The sequence below is a fragment of the Catharus ustulatus genome, chromosome 3 (assembly GCF_009819885.2).
Source record: "Catharus ustulatus isolate bCatUst1 chromosome 3, bCatUst1.pri.v2, whole genome shotgun sequence".
NCBI classification, from domain to species: Eukaryota; Metazoa; Chordata; class Aves; order Passeriformes; family Turdidae; genus Catharus; species Catharus ustulatus.
In genome coordinates this window covers 35325457-35341038 of record NC_046223.1, presented here as the reverse complement: position 1 = coordinate 35341038, position 15582 = coordinate 35325457, and the positions used below count along the sequence as shown (strand labels likewise).

Below are 15582 nucleotides of genomic sequence, written 5' to 3'. Positions count from 1 at the left end.
AGTGACGACTATCTGCAGCAGTTTTGCTTATCAGTTGTTTGTATTAAACTGTATTTCCAGTCACTCCCATCACACTCTTACCATGGAAGGCAGCAACACCAGACATGGCCCCTTGGTTCTGATCTTTTTGCCTTTGCCTACCCTGAATGAAATCATTGCCATATCCCTAAATTGTAACTTTTTCTTGTTAAAAAATACCACCTATACTATTGAACTAGCTTCATCCTTCTACTTTCTAACTCTTTCAATACTATAAAACATTTCTGACCCAGAAACACCTGAACACTGCTACATGAAAGTGTTTTTACAGCACTGTAACAATCTTGTGTGCAGACTGATTTATTAGTGCAGAAATAAGCTGTGGCTGTGGCTCTAGTGTCTGGCATCTGGAATACGGTAACTGAAAATGTTGCCACGTGGAACAAGGGTTGTGTGCCTTTTAAAAGAGCAGCATAGAAATTGCAAAAATTACTGGGATAGGAGAGAACACTGTAGACAACACGATGCTTCATTCTTGTTTCTTCAGGAAATTTGAAAAATAACTTCTCTGTTGTCATGACTGAAGTTTTAAGCATTGGGGACCCAATTGTATTCTACCCTGTCAGAGGCAGAGTCACTCTGGCTGTGGAGCAGTGCAGGGGGCACTGCAGTGGGTTGATCACTGCTGGTTGTGTGCACACCTTGTGTTGGGAAACTGCTCCTGGTCATGGGTAGTGCCAAAGGGTCAGTTCTGAACAGAAATACCAGAAACAGAGCATGTGAATTGCACACAGGGACTGCTCTGATCTCTGTGCCTCAAATACATAAACTCTCAGCTGTAAGGCAGTACGGAGTGTGTACCTATGTTTCATGTTCAGGGGTGATCAGAAGGGAAAAGCAGCTTTTCTATGCCTTCAGTTTCATTTAGCTCAGTGTGAAAGTAGTCCATTTGCTACTGAAGAAAACATTAACAGACATTTTTTAACTTTAGGTTACTGAAGACAGTGCAGTGACAGCCTAAGCTTAAGAAGCAGCACCTAAAATACCACCATATAGTGAACTACATCCATAAAGCAATCTTCAATACAGCTATAGTACTATAAAGCATCAATTTGTATGTGATTTGCCTCAGAATAAAGGTGAATGTGATACAGGTGGGGGAGATAGAAACTTCTATAACCTTTATATATCTCAGAGTAATTTTCATAGTTTTTATAAGGTCTACTGGTACAACAAAAAAAGCCTCTACACAGAAACAGAATTTAATGTATTCACACTCCTGAAAATCATGAAGGCTACCCCTTTCAAAATATCCTGTGACTCAAGTCTTCCATTGCCCACAAACACAAATCCAGAAATCAGACAGCAGGACAAGACACTCTCATAATTCTTATGCTAACAGCAAAAAGAAGGCTCATCAACCACAGTATCAAGCACTGCGAAACACAGTAGCAAGGCAAGTGCACTCAGAACCTGGATCACATCAGGTCAGATTTCAAAGCCAATCAACAAAACAAGCCTCCTTCTTTACAGAAGCAAAAGCACAATACAGTTCATAACTACTTACCTAACTACAGAAACTACACATAGATCTGCACTAAGAACAATTATTACATAAAGATTAATTGAAGACATTAATAAAGACATATACCAAACACACATGAGGAATAACTACTAGCTTCATCTGCTAAGGCACTTGTGTTCCCAGGCTGCCTGCTTTACATAGCTGCAGAATGGGGGAAGCCAGGCAGCTATGGTTACTTGTGAAGTAGTGGGTCCATGAAATAGGAACTTGAACTTAGATGAATGAGATTAAAATTCCAGCATTAGTACCCAAGAAGTTACCAATGTAATATGTCTGTGAATTAACACTCAATACCCACCCTTTAGGGACTTGCTCACTATAGCAAATACTACTATAGCTTTTAAATAAAATTTTTTTCTATTTCTGCTACAAACAATAGCATAGTGAAACTGTTTTATGATTAGGCTTTTGCAGCCAAATGTGTTTTATTATAGTTAGACCCAGGAAAGGTGTTAGCTCATACAGTTATATTTTGACTTCAGACTTCAGGCTTGCTAATAACAGAGAACTCAACACCACGCTTGTTGAGGCGATCAATCAGTTTTGTTTTGGAGAAGGCAGCTCCTGGAGAATATACACCACCCCTGTTAGTGAAAATCAAAAAGGAAAAACATTAGTGGTACAGTGATTGAGGGACACCTTTTTGTGAACCTAGAGATGTGTTTCCTTGACTAAGAAAGAAAAAGCCACTTTGTCCAAGGACAGAGTGGGTGAGGAATTTGGCAGGGGGCTATGATTATAAGTTTTTATGCATCCAACAAGCACTACAGAAACAACTCCATTAACTGAACACAAAGACATTGATGCAAAGGCCTGACTAAAAGCCTATGACTACATCCTTTCAAACTGATTGGCTGGTGAAGAGCAAGTGGCTTTAAATCAGCTTGTGGTCAATCTCCCTTGCACAGCCAACTGGGCGAGGTAACAAAAATCCACAGGGCTGATTAAGTGTATTTTCAAAGAGAAACATTTGCACACAGCAGCTTTAAGGGAGAGCAAGCTGCTCAGCACAGAAAGGCACTTACCTTTTAGGCAAAGAAGCTGCATCTTCCAGAAGAGATAGAGCTGCTTGAACCATTGCAATTGGTGTAGCAATATATCCAGGCTCTGATTAAAAAAAACCCAAAACAAAACCCCCAATGAAATACAGTGTGTTGAAATGTGGAATGTAATCTTGCTCTACCCTACAGAATTCTGAAGAATAATGTCTTTGGCAGTGAAACAGCCTTTCCCATTTAAGAACAGCTTTTTTTACCTAGTAATCAGACCAAGTAGCTGGTGAAATCCTTAAGATTTGTCTAATCCAAATAAATACTGCTTCACATAATGGCCTCACCACACAACTGTGAGTGACCACATCATGATGACAGAGGGCTCTCTGACACAGCAAGAGCTTTCTCCATCCTGTGCTTAAATTCAAAATTTTACCATGAAACGCTTGCGTTTTGCTGCATCTCTAGTTATTTAAGAAGCTATGCTACAGCAACTCCTTTCTGAAACATTCTTGCTCTCTCCAAACTTCAGGTGTCATCTTCCCTCAGGGAATGACCTGAACAAAAGTATGTGATAGTTAGAAATTACACCACGCTGGAACACTTTCTCAGGGAACTTGAAATAAACAAAATACTAAGTTCAGGCTGTAACAACTAAAAACTATCCTCAAGGCCCTCTTCCTTTAACAGGTCTGCTCTGCAAAAACAAAAATTACACCAGCGAAAAGTAAGAGGAAAGAGAATGACAAGAATGCAAGTGAACTGGCTATTTCAAAAACCAGGTCACAGAGAACACCAATATCAAGTTAATACTCTAAAGGCTGTTGGCTTTGTTCATGTGGCAAGTTGCTTCTCAAGGGTGAAAGGGACAGCAGTGCAATCATAAATGTAATTTAGAGCAGGGAATGCTAGGCAAAAGCAGTCAGCTGCTTCTAACACATACCTGGTCCTTTCACTTCCGTGCAGATCTTCACATTTGGTTTGCCAGTCTGGGGATCTTGTCCCTCACTGTAACCCTCACCAAAAAAAGTCATTGTAAAAGAGGTTCCATCCATCTGTAATGGACAAGACAAGCATGGTTACCAAAAGAGAAACTGATTGCACAAGTATTAAATATAAGTATCCAAATTCTATATACAGAATCCTGCCAAATACTATAATCCATTTAAACATGAGAGGAGATATTTTTAATTACTGCTTAAAAGGTATAATCTAAATTTTGAATTGCTTCCATTTTGATGGCACTGTCCTTGTACTAAAGTCTGTTTATTCTCTCAGCACTTTCAGTCCTGGGTTTTGCTAATCAGTCTCCCTTGGTCATCACCTTTGACAGAGTGCTCTGAGACATCCATGGGAATACATCAGGCCCAGCAACATTATCCATTTATTCCTCATAGAAGTTACACACACTTTGATGTCTAAGAGCAGAAGGCATGATTATTTAAATACCCAATCACTATTTGAACAGGCACACACAACATTCATTTGGACCTAGGGGGGAAACTGTACTAGCAGTAGCTGAGGTCACTTGGTCTGCTCTGCCTGGAGGAGACTGAGGGGAAACCTCACCGCAGTTACAACTTCCTCATAAGGGGAAGAGGAGGGGCAGGCACTGATCTCTGCTCTGTGAGAGCACTGGAACAGTTCCCCAAGGAAGTGGTCACAGCATCAGCTTGACAGAGTTCAAGAAACATCTGGACAATGCCCTCAGGCACATAATGTGACTCTTGGGGTGTCCTGTGCAGGACCAGGAGTTGGACTTTGATGACTCCTGTGGGTCCGTTCTAACTCAGAATATTCTGTGATTCATTTAGAAATTATTTCTTTGAGGCTAAGCAGTTGACTCTAACTGACTGTTCCACCATTACCACAATGAATGTATTCTACAACTGTGGTAGGAAACAGTTACCTGCTTCTGGGTTGGTCCTTCCTTTGTAAAGTATCCACCAGAGAAAAATTTTGGGTACTGTATGAATAGAAGAGGAAAAAAATGAAGAAAAAAACCAAAAAAAGACCAACAGTAAATCAGAGGGGGGGAAGATATCTCCAAACACTAAATTATTTTGTGTTTTGAAAACTTACTTTTGTCAGAAGTTTTCTTCCAAAGTTAAACTTCACCAGAAGAAGAAATAACATGCCCATAAACATCAGCTTAATAACAGAGCCAAGACCACCTAGAGTCACGTAAGCACCATACTGGACCTGAAGCAAGAATGTATTTTTAGTGATAGGATTTACATTAATTTTTTCCATCAACTGATTTTTATAAATCAATCTACTCCCTAAGTAAGATGCAATTGTTTCATACAATATATATCAGTTTAAACAGGACCTTAAACAATTATCTTAGTTCTAAGGAACTGTTTGAAGAATGCTTCACTTTATCATTCATTCTGGGAAGACAATGTAACTACAGAGTGAAGAGGGAGCAGACATGGTAAACAGAAAACTTTACAGAAAGATGTGTTTTAGTATCCAATTTCAGCCTTTTTTCTTAGATCTTCCTTTTCTCCTCTTTGTGCTTTTCTTTAAGAAAAACTGAAATAGCCATGGCCTTTCTCATTTGTAGGTTCCAAGTATATTTTTAAAGCACCATCTCATCCTCATCGCTTAACTGATGCCTATGATTCTGCACAGCAGTTATAGAGATTGCTGGTGCTCATCTATTATCAGGAAACCATGAAAAAAAAAATTAATCATCTTTTCCACCATCATTACTTCACACTGCCTTTACTCTGTATACTGGAGGCCCAAGTATCAAAGTAATCTTAAGATACAAATGAGCAGCATATTGAATTCTGTAACAGAATATTTACTATACTATGCTGAGCTGGCTATAGCTACCATAGACTACAATTAGGATGCTTTTAGATGCTCTGCTGATACAACAAGAAAAGGCTCTGCACAGAAACAATTTAATATATTCACCATGAGAGCTACCTTTCAAATATTTCTGTGACTCAAGGTTTCTATTCCCTACATATACCCAGAAATCAGACAGCAGGAGAACCTGACAAGACACTCTCATAACTATCATGTTACCAGCCAAAGGCAGGTTCATCAGCCACAATCTCAAGTAGCATGAAACAGGTCAGTGCACCCAGAAGACATTTTGTGTGTCTATATATATATATACACACACATATATATACATATACACATATATACACACACACACATATGTATCTACACATATATGTAAATAACAGTAACTTACAGGTGTTTGCTGCAACTCACTATGCAAATAACGCTGAGTCCTTTTCACAACAGAACCATCAGATCCCATGAATGTAAGGCAGTACTTTTTGAATTCTGGACTGTAAAACAAAAATCCTCTGCAAATGAAAAAAGAAATTAAGTCAGAAAAAGAATGTTCCAATCTTCACACAAACTGAAAGAAACTGACCATAATGGCTGTACCATTACCAGTTTTCTCTCAAGAATTGTTGTGACATTATCTCTTTTCACTGAAAGCAAGCAATTCCAAATACATCCCTGGCTCACTCAAAATTCACTACATATATATCACTATATATAATTCACTATATGCATTATATCAAGGATTAATTTGATAATCAATATAATAGTCTTTTCATTTCCCCCTCCATTCTACTAATCACTTCTGAAATCAAAAGTTTCCCATGTCACTAAAAGTTCTTTAGAACATGTTAACTTTGAGACCCAGTAAATGCTGGGACATGTTCTCTTTTCAGTAAGATATGAATAAATCAGTAAAACTGAACTTACCTTCAATTCTACTAGATGAGCATCTATGTGTTCATACTATACTAAAGTCCTAAAAGTATCTTTTTAGTGTTTAACACTGTAGCAATATATATAATAAATACTGGAACTGTTAGGAGACTGCATATTCCATATCTTACGCTTATACCTTTTTTTAAGCTTTGCACCAACTACTGGAACAGGGGCATATCCTATCTGTTTTCGAAGCTTCTTCAGGTTGTCTTCATCTGCAAGGCCATAGACAGCTGACTTCCAGGTCCCATCGTGTACACCAAGACCCTTGTGACATACCATGAAACAGTAATTAGTTCAGTATTTAAGGGTTTCATGAATTATTTAAATAATGATATTAGAACAACTACATGTATTACAATCATTACACATAAATGTTATGATGAAGGTATATTGAAATGCATGGGTTGGCCTTGGCTGGATGCCAGGTGCTCACTAAGACACTCTAGAATTCTACTCCTAGCTAAGATAGGGAGAGGAGAAAGTAAGATGGAAAAATCCCTTGTGTGTCAAGATAAAGGCAATTTAACAAAGCAAAAGCTGCACATGGAAGCAAAGGTGTAGTAGTAACAAATGCCTCTCCACCCTTCTCCTCCTTTCCCTTAGCCTTTATTACTGAGCAGAACTCCCCCAGTATGGAACGTCCCTTTGGTCAGTTTGGCAGCTGTCTGGGCTATGTCCCCTCCCAGGAGCTTGCCCACCCCAGCCTACGAGGTGAGGGAAGGAATGCTGCAGAGACAGCCTCAGTGCTGTGCCAGCACTGCTCAGCAGCAGCTGGGACACTGCTGTGTTACTGACACCTCCGTAGCTGCCACATAAAGCACAGCACTGTGAGGGCTGCTGGGGGGAAATGAACTCCAGATCAGACAGGCACGATGCAATCTCCACCCCCTTCTTTCCACATGATTGGCAACATACTCAGGACCCACCCACAGAATTTAATACATATCTGTAGCTCTTCCAACCATCTCAGTATAATTAATTCTCATTACTGAAATTCTTCTTACCAACACTTTGAACTTATGCTATATATTTAAATATATACCTTCATACCCAACATACAGATTTATATGCTCCCAGTAAATACTATCCCCTGTTCCTTAACAGGCAGATACTACTCTCCCATTCCATCGCCTTCTTCCACTCCTACAAATGTTTAAGAACAAAAATCGTTCATAAGGCAAGATGGGTGCTCATGCCAAGAGCAGTTGTGTTTGGCTGTTGGGCATCAAGACTTGGATCACTGTTGCATTGTTTTAGCAACATTAGAATTATTACATGTATTACACACTATTACAATTATTACCTAAATGTATTATCATTACATGCATTAAAGTACATTGAAACAACTCTGCCTCCACCAACAAACAAAAAGCCTAAACTGCCTAACACTAGGATTACTGGGAATACACTGTGGACCTGTTACAGTTTCACTTGTGTAAGAATCCTTCCCAAATGTCTGCAAAAGCAAAATAATTCTTGGAAACACCTTACCAGAGCAAAGTGTGGGTAGACAGCTCTGCAAACAGACCTTACAAAAGGTGTTTGTTTAGGATACTTTTAGTAGCTCCTAAAGAATAAATTATCATCAAAGACCTGCCAGCTTGCTCCTTGGTCTGACTCAATGTAGCACCAGCTATTCTGATGGGCTACAGTGATGTTATCACAAATACTCCTGAGTCTCAGGAATGTAGATACCAACTAACCTCAGGCCCAGATATCACCGACAGGAAACTCTCAACAGCAGTTAAGGTACCTGTAAGGAAGTGGAAAACATTACTTGGCATATGCAGTCCTTAGTCTGCAAAGCCAGAGAATGCTCTGGTATACTCAAAACAGCAAGCCACTGACATTATCAGCTGAAAAAGCACAGTTGCATCTTTATCTCAAAGCAAAATAATGTAACATTAAGACACACAGCTATTTGCGTAAGCAAGTATTAAATTTCTTGTGTAAATTACGGGTCACTACTATTACCTCTATTCATTAAGTTTTTCATTTCTCTTATCTAGTTAATGAGATAATGTAAAAAAATCATTTAAATAAAAGGAAAGTAGTATTGAGAGCCTCATTTAGTTTTCCTCCAAGTTTCAAAACAAAGGATGATGTAGGCTGTGAAAGCAAACATGGACTTAAAAATTTTGGTACACCCAAACTACAAAAAAACCACCACCAAAACAGAACAACCCACAATGCCCCCATAAAACCCAAAAACTACACAAAATATCCCAAATTATTTAATTTTAGCATAGCTTGAAATAGTGTTTTGCAAAGAATGCTTAGTTTGATAAACAGTAGAACAGCACAAGGTCTCCAGATTCTGGTTTCTTCTGCTTTGCTTAGTTCCTTCTGAGACTGGAAAACTATTTGTATGGATAAATTTCAATACAGCACGCAACTGGATAGACAGGGGTAATGCCATAAAGTCAAAACAGGAAGAGATAAAAGACATCTTTATTCAAAACAGGTATCAAACATCAAATTACAGCCTCATGAACATCTAGATACTCATTTCCATGCCTTGTTTCTCCTCCAGTCAGATCTGAATTTCTTCAACTGAATGCTGACTCCAATGTAAACCAATCCTATTTAGCAGCCTTTTAAATAGTCCATAAAAGCAAAACATTTGGATACTCTTATGGGCACTCCCAATTGAAAAGTCAGACCTGATGAACAGTGTATCCTCATTTGGGATCAGGATCAAGTACTATTCACATAGAATTAAACCCTCTCACATATTTTCTTGAATATACTTCTCTGTCAGTTACCTTCTAGCTGCTATTAAAGTAAAAGGCAATGTATGGCACTGTCCTGCTACTTACACAACAGTTTCTTGGAGCTTGCAGTTGAAAAAAACTTGGGAAACCTGATTATCCCCCAGTCTGTGGGCCCCTTCCCACTCGCTCTTCCCTACAAGATTCTCACTGCACAAGAGGCAGCGTGCTGAGGCTGCCTAGGGACATCCACCAACTGGCTGAACAGCCTGCTGCTCACAGCTGAACATTCTTTCCTCTCAGATTCACAGAATATTCTGAGCTGCAGGGGACCCACGAACACCATCCAGTCCAAGCCTTAAGCGAATGGCCCACACAGGGATGTTATTAGCACCATGCTCTGAGCAACTGAGCTCATCACAGGGCCCTCTTGGTGAGCAACATGACCGTGAATCCCTCCCCTACCCAATGACCCATCCAATGGAAATATGACTTTAAATTTCTCTCTACCACATTTGGTTGAAACTGGTCACCTGGTAAAGGCAGGCAAAAAGACACACTGAAAGAGTTTCCACAGGACCACTGCTGCTTTAGGAAACCGGATGAGACCTTAATCTGCATTCCTTTTTCACTATAAAAATACATTTATTCTATTTACCTTTCAGCTTGTCTCTGGTGTACAGTACTCCCATATCTGCTGGTATGGAGTCAAAGCCACAGCTTCCAACGACATATACTCCCTTTTCTGCAGCTTTTTCATTGTATTTCAGGTACATTCCTTCCAGAAACTGAAACACAGAACAAATATTTTAAGCTGAAATTCATTCTTGGCAATACCGAATATTAGCTATCAGCGCTTCACTGTCATATCATAGCATCCTCCATGCTTCAAACCACTTACAAGTATCTTTGACAAATATATATATATGATTCCTGGTCTGTAGCATGCAAGTTTCACAGCAGTAAAAAGTACAAAATTCCTATGTAGAATCACAACAGAGGCTTAAAGCAGAATTCAACAATTTGGGACTTCCACAGAGAACCAATGAGGGTCTGTCTTAAAAGCAACAAAACTATACAACTAAATACAGTGTACTTTAAAATAATTACTGCATCTTAAAATTGTAGATCAGGAGGCAGAATTTGTCTTAAAGCTCAGAAACATTAGCAGAAGCATGAAACATACTAAACAAACACTCCTTTTGCAGAGCTTTGATATAACATAGTGGTTTTTTACTATCACATACCTGGGGTTCTCCACTAATGTCAATGCAACTTGCACCATTTTCCACACAAGCTTTCACCACAGGCTCTCCAAAGAATCTATACTATAGAAGGAAAGAACACCAGATGTAACAGAAAACCCTACACACCACAACTCACCCAGTGTGCTTTACCTAAAGTACATCTCTGCAATAAAAGTCAATCTGGTGGCTATCGATTTTTCTAAGTGGGGCTAAAATGCAACAGCACTTCTATTTCTTGGGAGTGTGGGGAGAAGAAAACATAAACTTCACTGCTGATAATGGAGCTTGCTGCAGACTACTGCACCAGATTTCTCTCATAAAATCAATCAGACCACCAAGACCAACTGAATACCGCCACTAATTTCACCTGACACTTTCTGCACTCTTATTATCCACATATTCCCTGCTTAAACACTCTGAATTTCAAAGACATGGTCATTACTCAACTTTCACCTCGCACACTTTGATGCTGTCTGAATGCACTGGAAATAAATACTGCCACTGTAAGTTTTAAAAGGGCTTCTGGCAGCAAGCCTGTGGGCCCCCTTTTCAGCTCCATGTTTAATCCTAGCACCACTGACATTTGGACCCAAATTTTACCGTCAGTATCTCAGGCTACCTCTGAAAGACTGAAAACCAACCCCACCGTATTTCAATGCGGTGACCTGTCCGTGAACCGCGCCACCTGCGACGCGGTGGGAAACCCTTGGGCCACTGCAGAACACAGCTGTACTTGGAACTCCGGGGTCGAGTTCCAAGAGCCGCGCTGTCCCTGCACGGCAGCTCTCCGTCCCCGGCCGGGCGCAGGCAGCCCGGCCGTCCGCAGCCCAGGCGCGGCCCCGGGGGAGGAGGAGGCCGCCCCGCCCGCATCCCGCACTCACCGGGCCCACGCAGTTCAGCACCACCCGCGTCTGCCTCGCCATGGTGGCCAGCGAGCCCGCGTCGCCCACATCGCAGAGCAGCACGCCGACCTCCTCCCCGGGCGCCGCCTTCCCTGCGCACCGGAGACCGCCATCACCGACACCGCTCCGCCCGGGACGAGCCCCCTCCCGCCCGGCGCAGCGCTTCGCTCCTCATGCCCTCCCCGCACTCCCGACCCGCTGGGCCTCCCGGGCAGCGGCGCTGCGCCCCCGCCCCGCCCCGGCCGCGGCCCGTACCCAGCCGCTCGGCCGCCCGCTCCAGCACCGCCCGCAGCTTCTCGCGGCTCCGCCCGGCCACGGCCCAGCGCAGGCGGCCGCCGCACAGCTGCCCCTCGCCGGCGGCCGCCGCCCGCGCCACCTCCTCCACCACGAACTGCCCGGTGAAGCCCGAGGCGCCGAACACCACGATGTCGTAGAGCCGCCCGGCCGTCTTGGTGCCACTGCCGGCCGCCATGGGGACAGCTGCTGTCGCACTGGCGGTGGCGCTGGGCAGCGCGGGCACCTCAGTCCCGCTGCGCTCCGCCCCGCCGGCCCCCGCCCCGCCCCGCGCCCCTCCCGGCCCTCGGGCCGCGCCTTGGCCCGGCCCGGCCTGAGCGCGGTGGGTGCGGCTTTGGCCCGGCTGGGGCCGAGCTGCGGCCTCGGGGCGTTTGACAGGCCGCCATGGGACTGGGCTGTGCCCGCGCACGACCCGGGGTGCCTGGAGCCCAGCGCGTAAGGGACCTTTGCAGCCAGAGGCCACCACAGAATCAGAATGGTTCGGGTTGGAAGGGACTTAAACATCATCTGGTTTCAGCCCCCGTGCTACGGGCGAGGACGCTTTATTTGACTAGGTTGTTCAAAGCCTCGTCCAACCCGGCCTTGAACCCCTTCAGGGATGTGGCATCCACAGCCTCTCTGAGCAACCTGTTCCAGAGCCTCACCTCTCTTAGGGTTTTTCCCTAATACCTGATCTCTTTCCGTTTGCACCCATTCCCTCTTTCCCTGTCAATACATGCTCCTGTAAATAGTCTTTCCCAGGGTGCAGTTAGGTCATACTGAAGTCTTCACTTTTCCAGGCTGAACAATCCCAATCCTCTCAGCCTTTCCTCGTAGCAGAGGTGCTCCATCCCTCTGGTCAACTTGTTGGCCCCCCTCCGGGTCACCATTGCTTGGTCCCAGAGCAGACATCCTCTCTCATGATGAGCACGGCTCTTTGTTACCAGTCATTTCAGCTCAGGTAATGCAGGTGGTCAGAAGACTGTTACTAATAAAAAAGAGAAATTTCATGACCTAGAATTAAGATGAAACATGTTCCCCTGCAATTGCAGCAAATATCTATGTTTTGCTCAACAACAGAAGTGGAGTGACACAAAATGTGAAGTTCTTTTGCAGCAGGGAGCACTTGCTTTTTGCAGACACACTTCAGTATGGAGCATCCATGACTGCATGGAGTGGTGAGGCCATGTTTTCTGTGTTTTTCATGACCATGCTGCACACCTGAATTCCAGAGGCTTGCAGCAAGTCACGCAAAGTGAAGCAGCCTCGTGAGTCCTGCTCACTGGCCCATTTTCCCAGGGAGCACCTACCATATCGAAATTGTTCCCAACAGAAGCCTGTCTAACCTGTTTGCAAACCTCCAGTGACAGGTGCTTTCATAGCGTTCCTCAGGCAGTGTCCTCCAGCATTTGTTATAAAATGGCTGGAGACAAGAAGCTAGGTCTTCAGATCTTGCCATTTTAGCCCCATACTATTTCTCCTGTTTCTTGAGGACATTGGCAAAAGATTTAGTCCTTGAGGAGTATATATAAAGATGCTGCAGAGCTGGAAGCTGCCATGCATCTCCTTAGTCTTTATTAAAAAGATTCCTTCAATTTTTTTCCTTACAGGCCACTTTGAACATATATTTCTCCCATTCTCTTCTAAACTATCTTCAGCTGTTTTACATTTTTTGTTAACAATGTCCACTACTACACCTCACATTCACCCTGTCAGTGCTAAGTTGATTGAGGAGGTTATGTGATATGCTGGCGTTTGCATCTGTTTCTACATGACTCAAACATTTGCCTTCTTCTTTACTCTGCAAGTGTCATGTTGTTCCTGCACATGCAGGTCATGATCTGTTCCCCCTCAGAGGCTTTTTCAAATTACTGCTGCCTAGCCAGTCTTTTCCCATCTCAGATTTGCACTGAAAAGTAATGACCTTTCTGAATATATGATAAACATCTCATCTCCATGGCAGCAGATCCTCTCCTCCAAGCATCAGTATCAACTCCTTGAGTAGTGCTGAAGCAGTTGTTTGTAGGCCTACACCATCAGCTGTGTCAGTGAAACAACCCAGTCTAACAAAAAACAAAGAGTGGGGGAGGGAAGGACAAAGACTTTTTTGTGCTCCTTTTTAATTCAGATAATTTTGTTGATCTGATTTACAGAGCAACCCTGCAAAACCAGTTTCTTGTGTATGAGGTCACTGAACATCTCTTAGTCAAGCTGTCTCTACAACCTTCTTCTCCTTCCTACACACCAGGATAATTTCCATCTGTGCTCACAATACTGTGGAACTCCTCTGAGCTACTTTGCTCTTACACTCAATTTTTCTCTTCTGCCGCCAATTGTCGAAGCAAAGTCTTCTTTGCGGCCACTGGTTTTGGTCTTCCATTCTCTTTTCTCTCTTGCAAGCTTTGAAAAAGCACTGCAACAATAAACATTAGATATTTTCCCCCTAACTTGAAGTTAACAAAAAAATTTTTTCCAGACTTTTAAAATTATTTAGTGACAGGAGATTGTAATAAGTCTGCAGATTTGCAGAGGGTAATAACGTAGCTTGCAGGGCTGGCTGGGATCCTCAGTCTGATTTCTTCATCCCTCTGCCTCAGATATTTCTCTCTCTTGCCCATTCTCCTTGTCCACATTATCTCCCAGAAAACAAGGCAATTTATAAACCTATGATTCTGACTCAAGTGTTTGTTAAGAATTGGGACTGCACAAGGCTCCTTGGACCATATGTATTTGATGAGACCTTCATTGTGTAATTAGGCAGAGGCTTGGCAAGCACAAGCATGCATGCAGTGCTGAGTGCCCTGTCTCCTTGATGAGTGAAACATTACACCAAATTGGGCAGACCTACCCTGTTTATCAATCCTCAACTCTCAGGATTTCACCTGCTCATTCAATGTCAGCTGTGCTTCTTTAAAACACACTGCTGGTGCAAGATAACTCATGTAAGTTGCAACTTACTCAAGAAAGAAATCAGGATTTAAGAATTGCAGAAGAAACAAGCAGAGGGCTATCAAAACATGCAGTAAACCTGAGGGGTTTTTTTCTCTTTTTGTTTGCATAAAATATCACTATGGTGGCTGCAAGTACAGTAATTTCACGAATACAAGCCGCACCAATTTGACCAAAATTTTGGTGGAAACCCGGAAGTGCGGCTAATATTCCGGGGCGGCTAATCTATTAACAAAATTCTAAAAGCTGCCAACACGGAAGTGAGAGCCCGCGGCAGCCCCAAGCCAAGCTGGAGCCCGGCCGGCCCCGGCAGAGGTGGGAAAGCCTGGCAGAGGCGGGGCCAGCAGTGTCGGGGGCGGGCGGCAGAGCCTGAGCCAGCAGGGCGGGGGAGCCCGGGAGAACTGGGGCTAGCAGTGCAGGGGAGCATGGCAGAAGCAGGAAGGCCGGCGGGTGGGGCTGCCTGGCAGCGGGGGAAGCCCAGCATAATCGGGGCCAGCAGCGTGGGGGAGCCCGGCGGTGCGGGGGCCTGCAGTGCCGGCCAGGGCGAGGAAACGCGGCGGCGGTGCAGACGGGAGGGGGCGGCCGGCGAGCCTGGCGGCGGCGGCGGCAGCCCTGCCGGCGGGGCGAGCGAAAGCGGCGCTCGCGAAAGCGCCGCCGCGAGCCGCGAACCGCGAGCCGCGAACCGCGAGCCGCGAACCGCGAGCCGCGAACCGCGAGCCGCGAACCGCGAGCCGCGAGCCGCGAGCCGCGAGCCGCGAGCCGCGAGCCGCGAGCCGCGAGCCGCGAACCGCGAGCCGCGAGCCGCGAGCCGCGAACCGCGAGCCGCGAGCCGCGAGCCGCGAGCCGCGAGCCGCGAAAGCGCCGCCGCGAACCGCGAGCCGCGAACCCGCGAGCCGCGTGCCGCGAGCCGCGTGCCGCGAACCGCGAGCCGCGAGCCGCGAGCCGCGAGCCGCGAGCCGCGAACCGCGAGCCGCGAACCGCGAGCCGCGAACCGCGAGCCGCGAACCGCGAGCCGCGAACCGCGAGCCGCGAAAGCGCCGCCGCGAACCGCGAGCCGCGAACCCGCGAGCCGCGTGCCGCGAGCCGCGTGCCGCGAACCGCGAGCCGCGAGCCGCGAGCCGCGAGCCGCGAGCCGCGAACCGCGAGCCGCGAACCGCGAGCCGCGAACCGCGAGCCGCGAACCGC

At 44.9% G+C, this 15582-nt stretch overlaps 1 protein-coding gene across 1 annotated transcript; it reads right to left on the bottom strand.

The window, feature by feature from the left end:
* Positions 1-1225: 1225 nt before the first annotated feature.
* On the bottom strand, positions 1226-11711 carry SCCPDH (saccharopine dehydrogenase (putative)). Its single transcript, XM_033056466.2, has 12 exons — positions 11431-11711; positions 11155-11267; positions 10274-10354; positions 9685-9814; positions 8019-8068; positions 6449-6579; positions 5774-5891; positions 4639-4758; positions 4466-4522; positions 3500-3611; positions 2590-2671; positions 1226-2148 (listed from the first exon to the last, which is right to left on the bottom strand). The coding sequence occupies exons 1-12, from the start codon at positions 11645-11647 to the stop codon at positions 2043-2045; spliced, it is 1317 nt and encodes a 438-aa protein (XP_032912357.1). The 5' UTR covers positions 11648-11711; the 3' UTR covers positions 1226-2042.
* Between the last annotated feature and the right edge of the window lie 3871 nt (positions 11712-15582).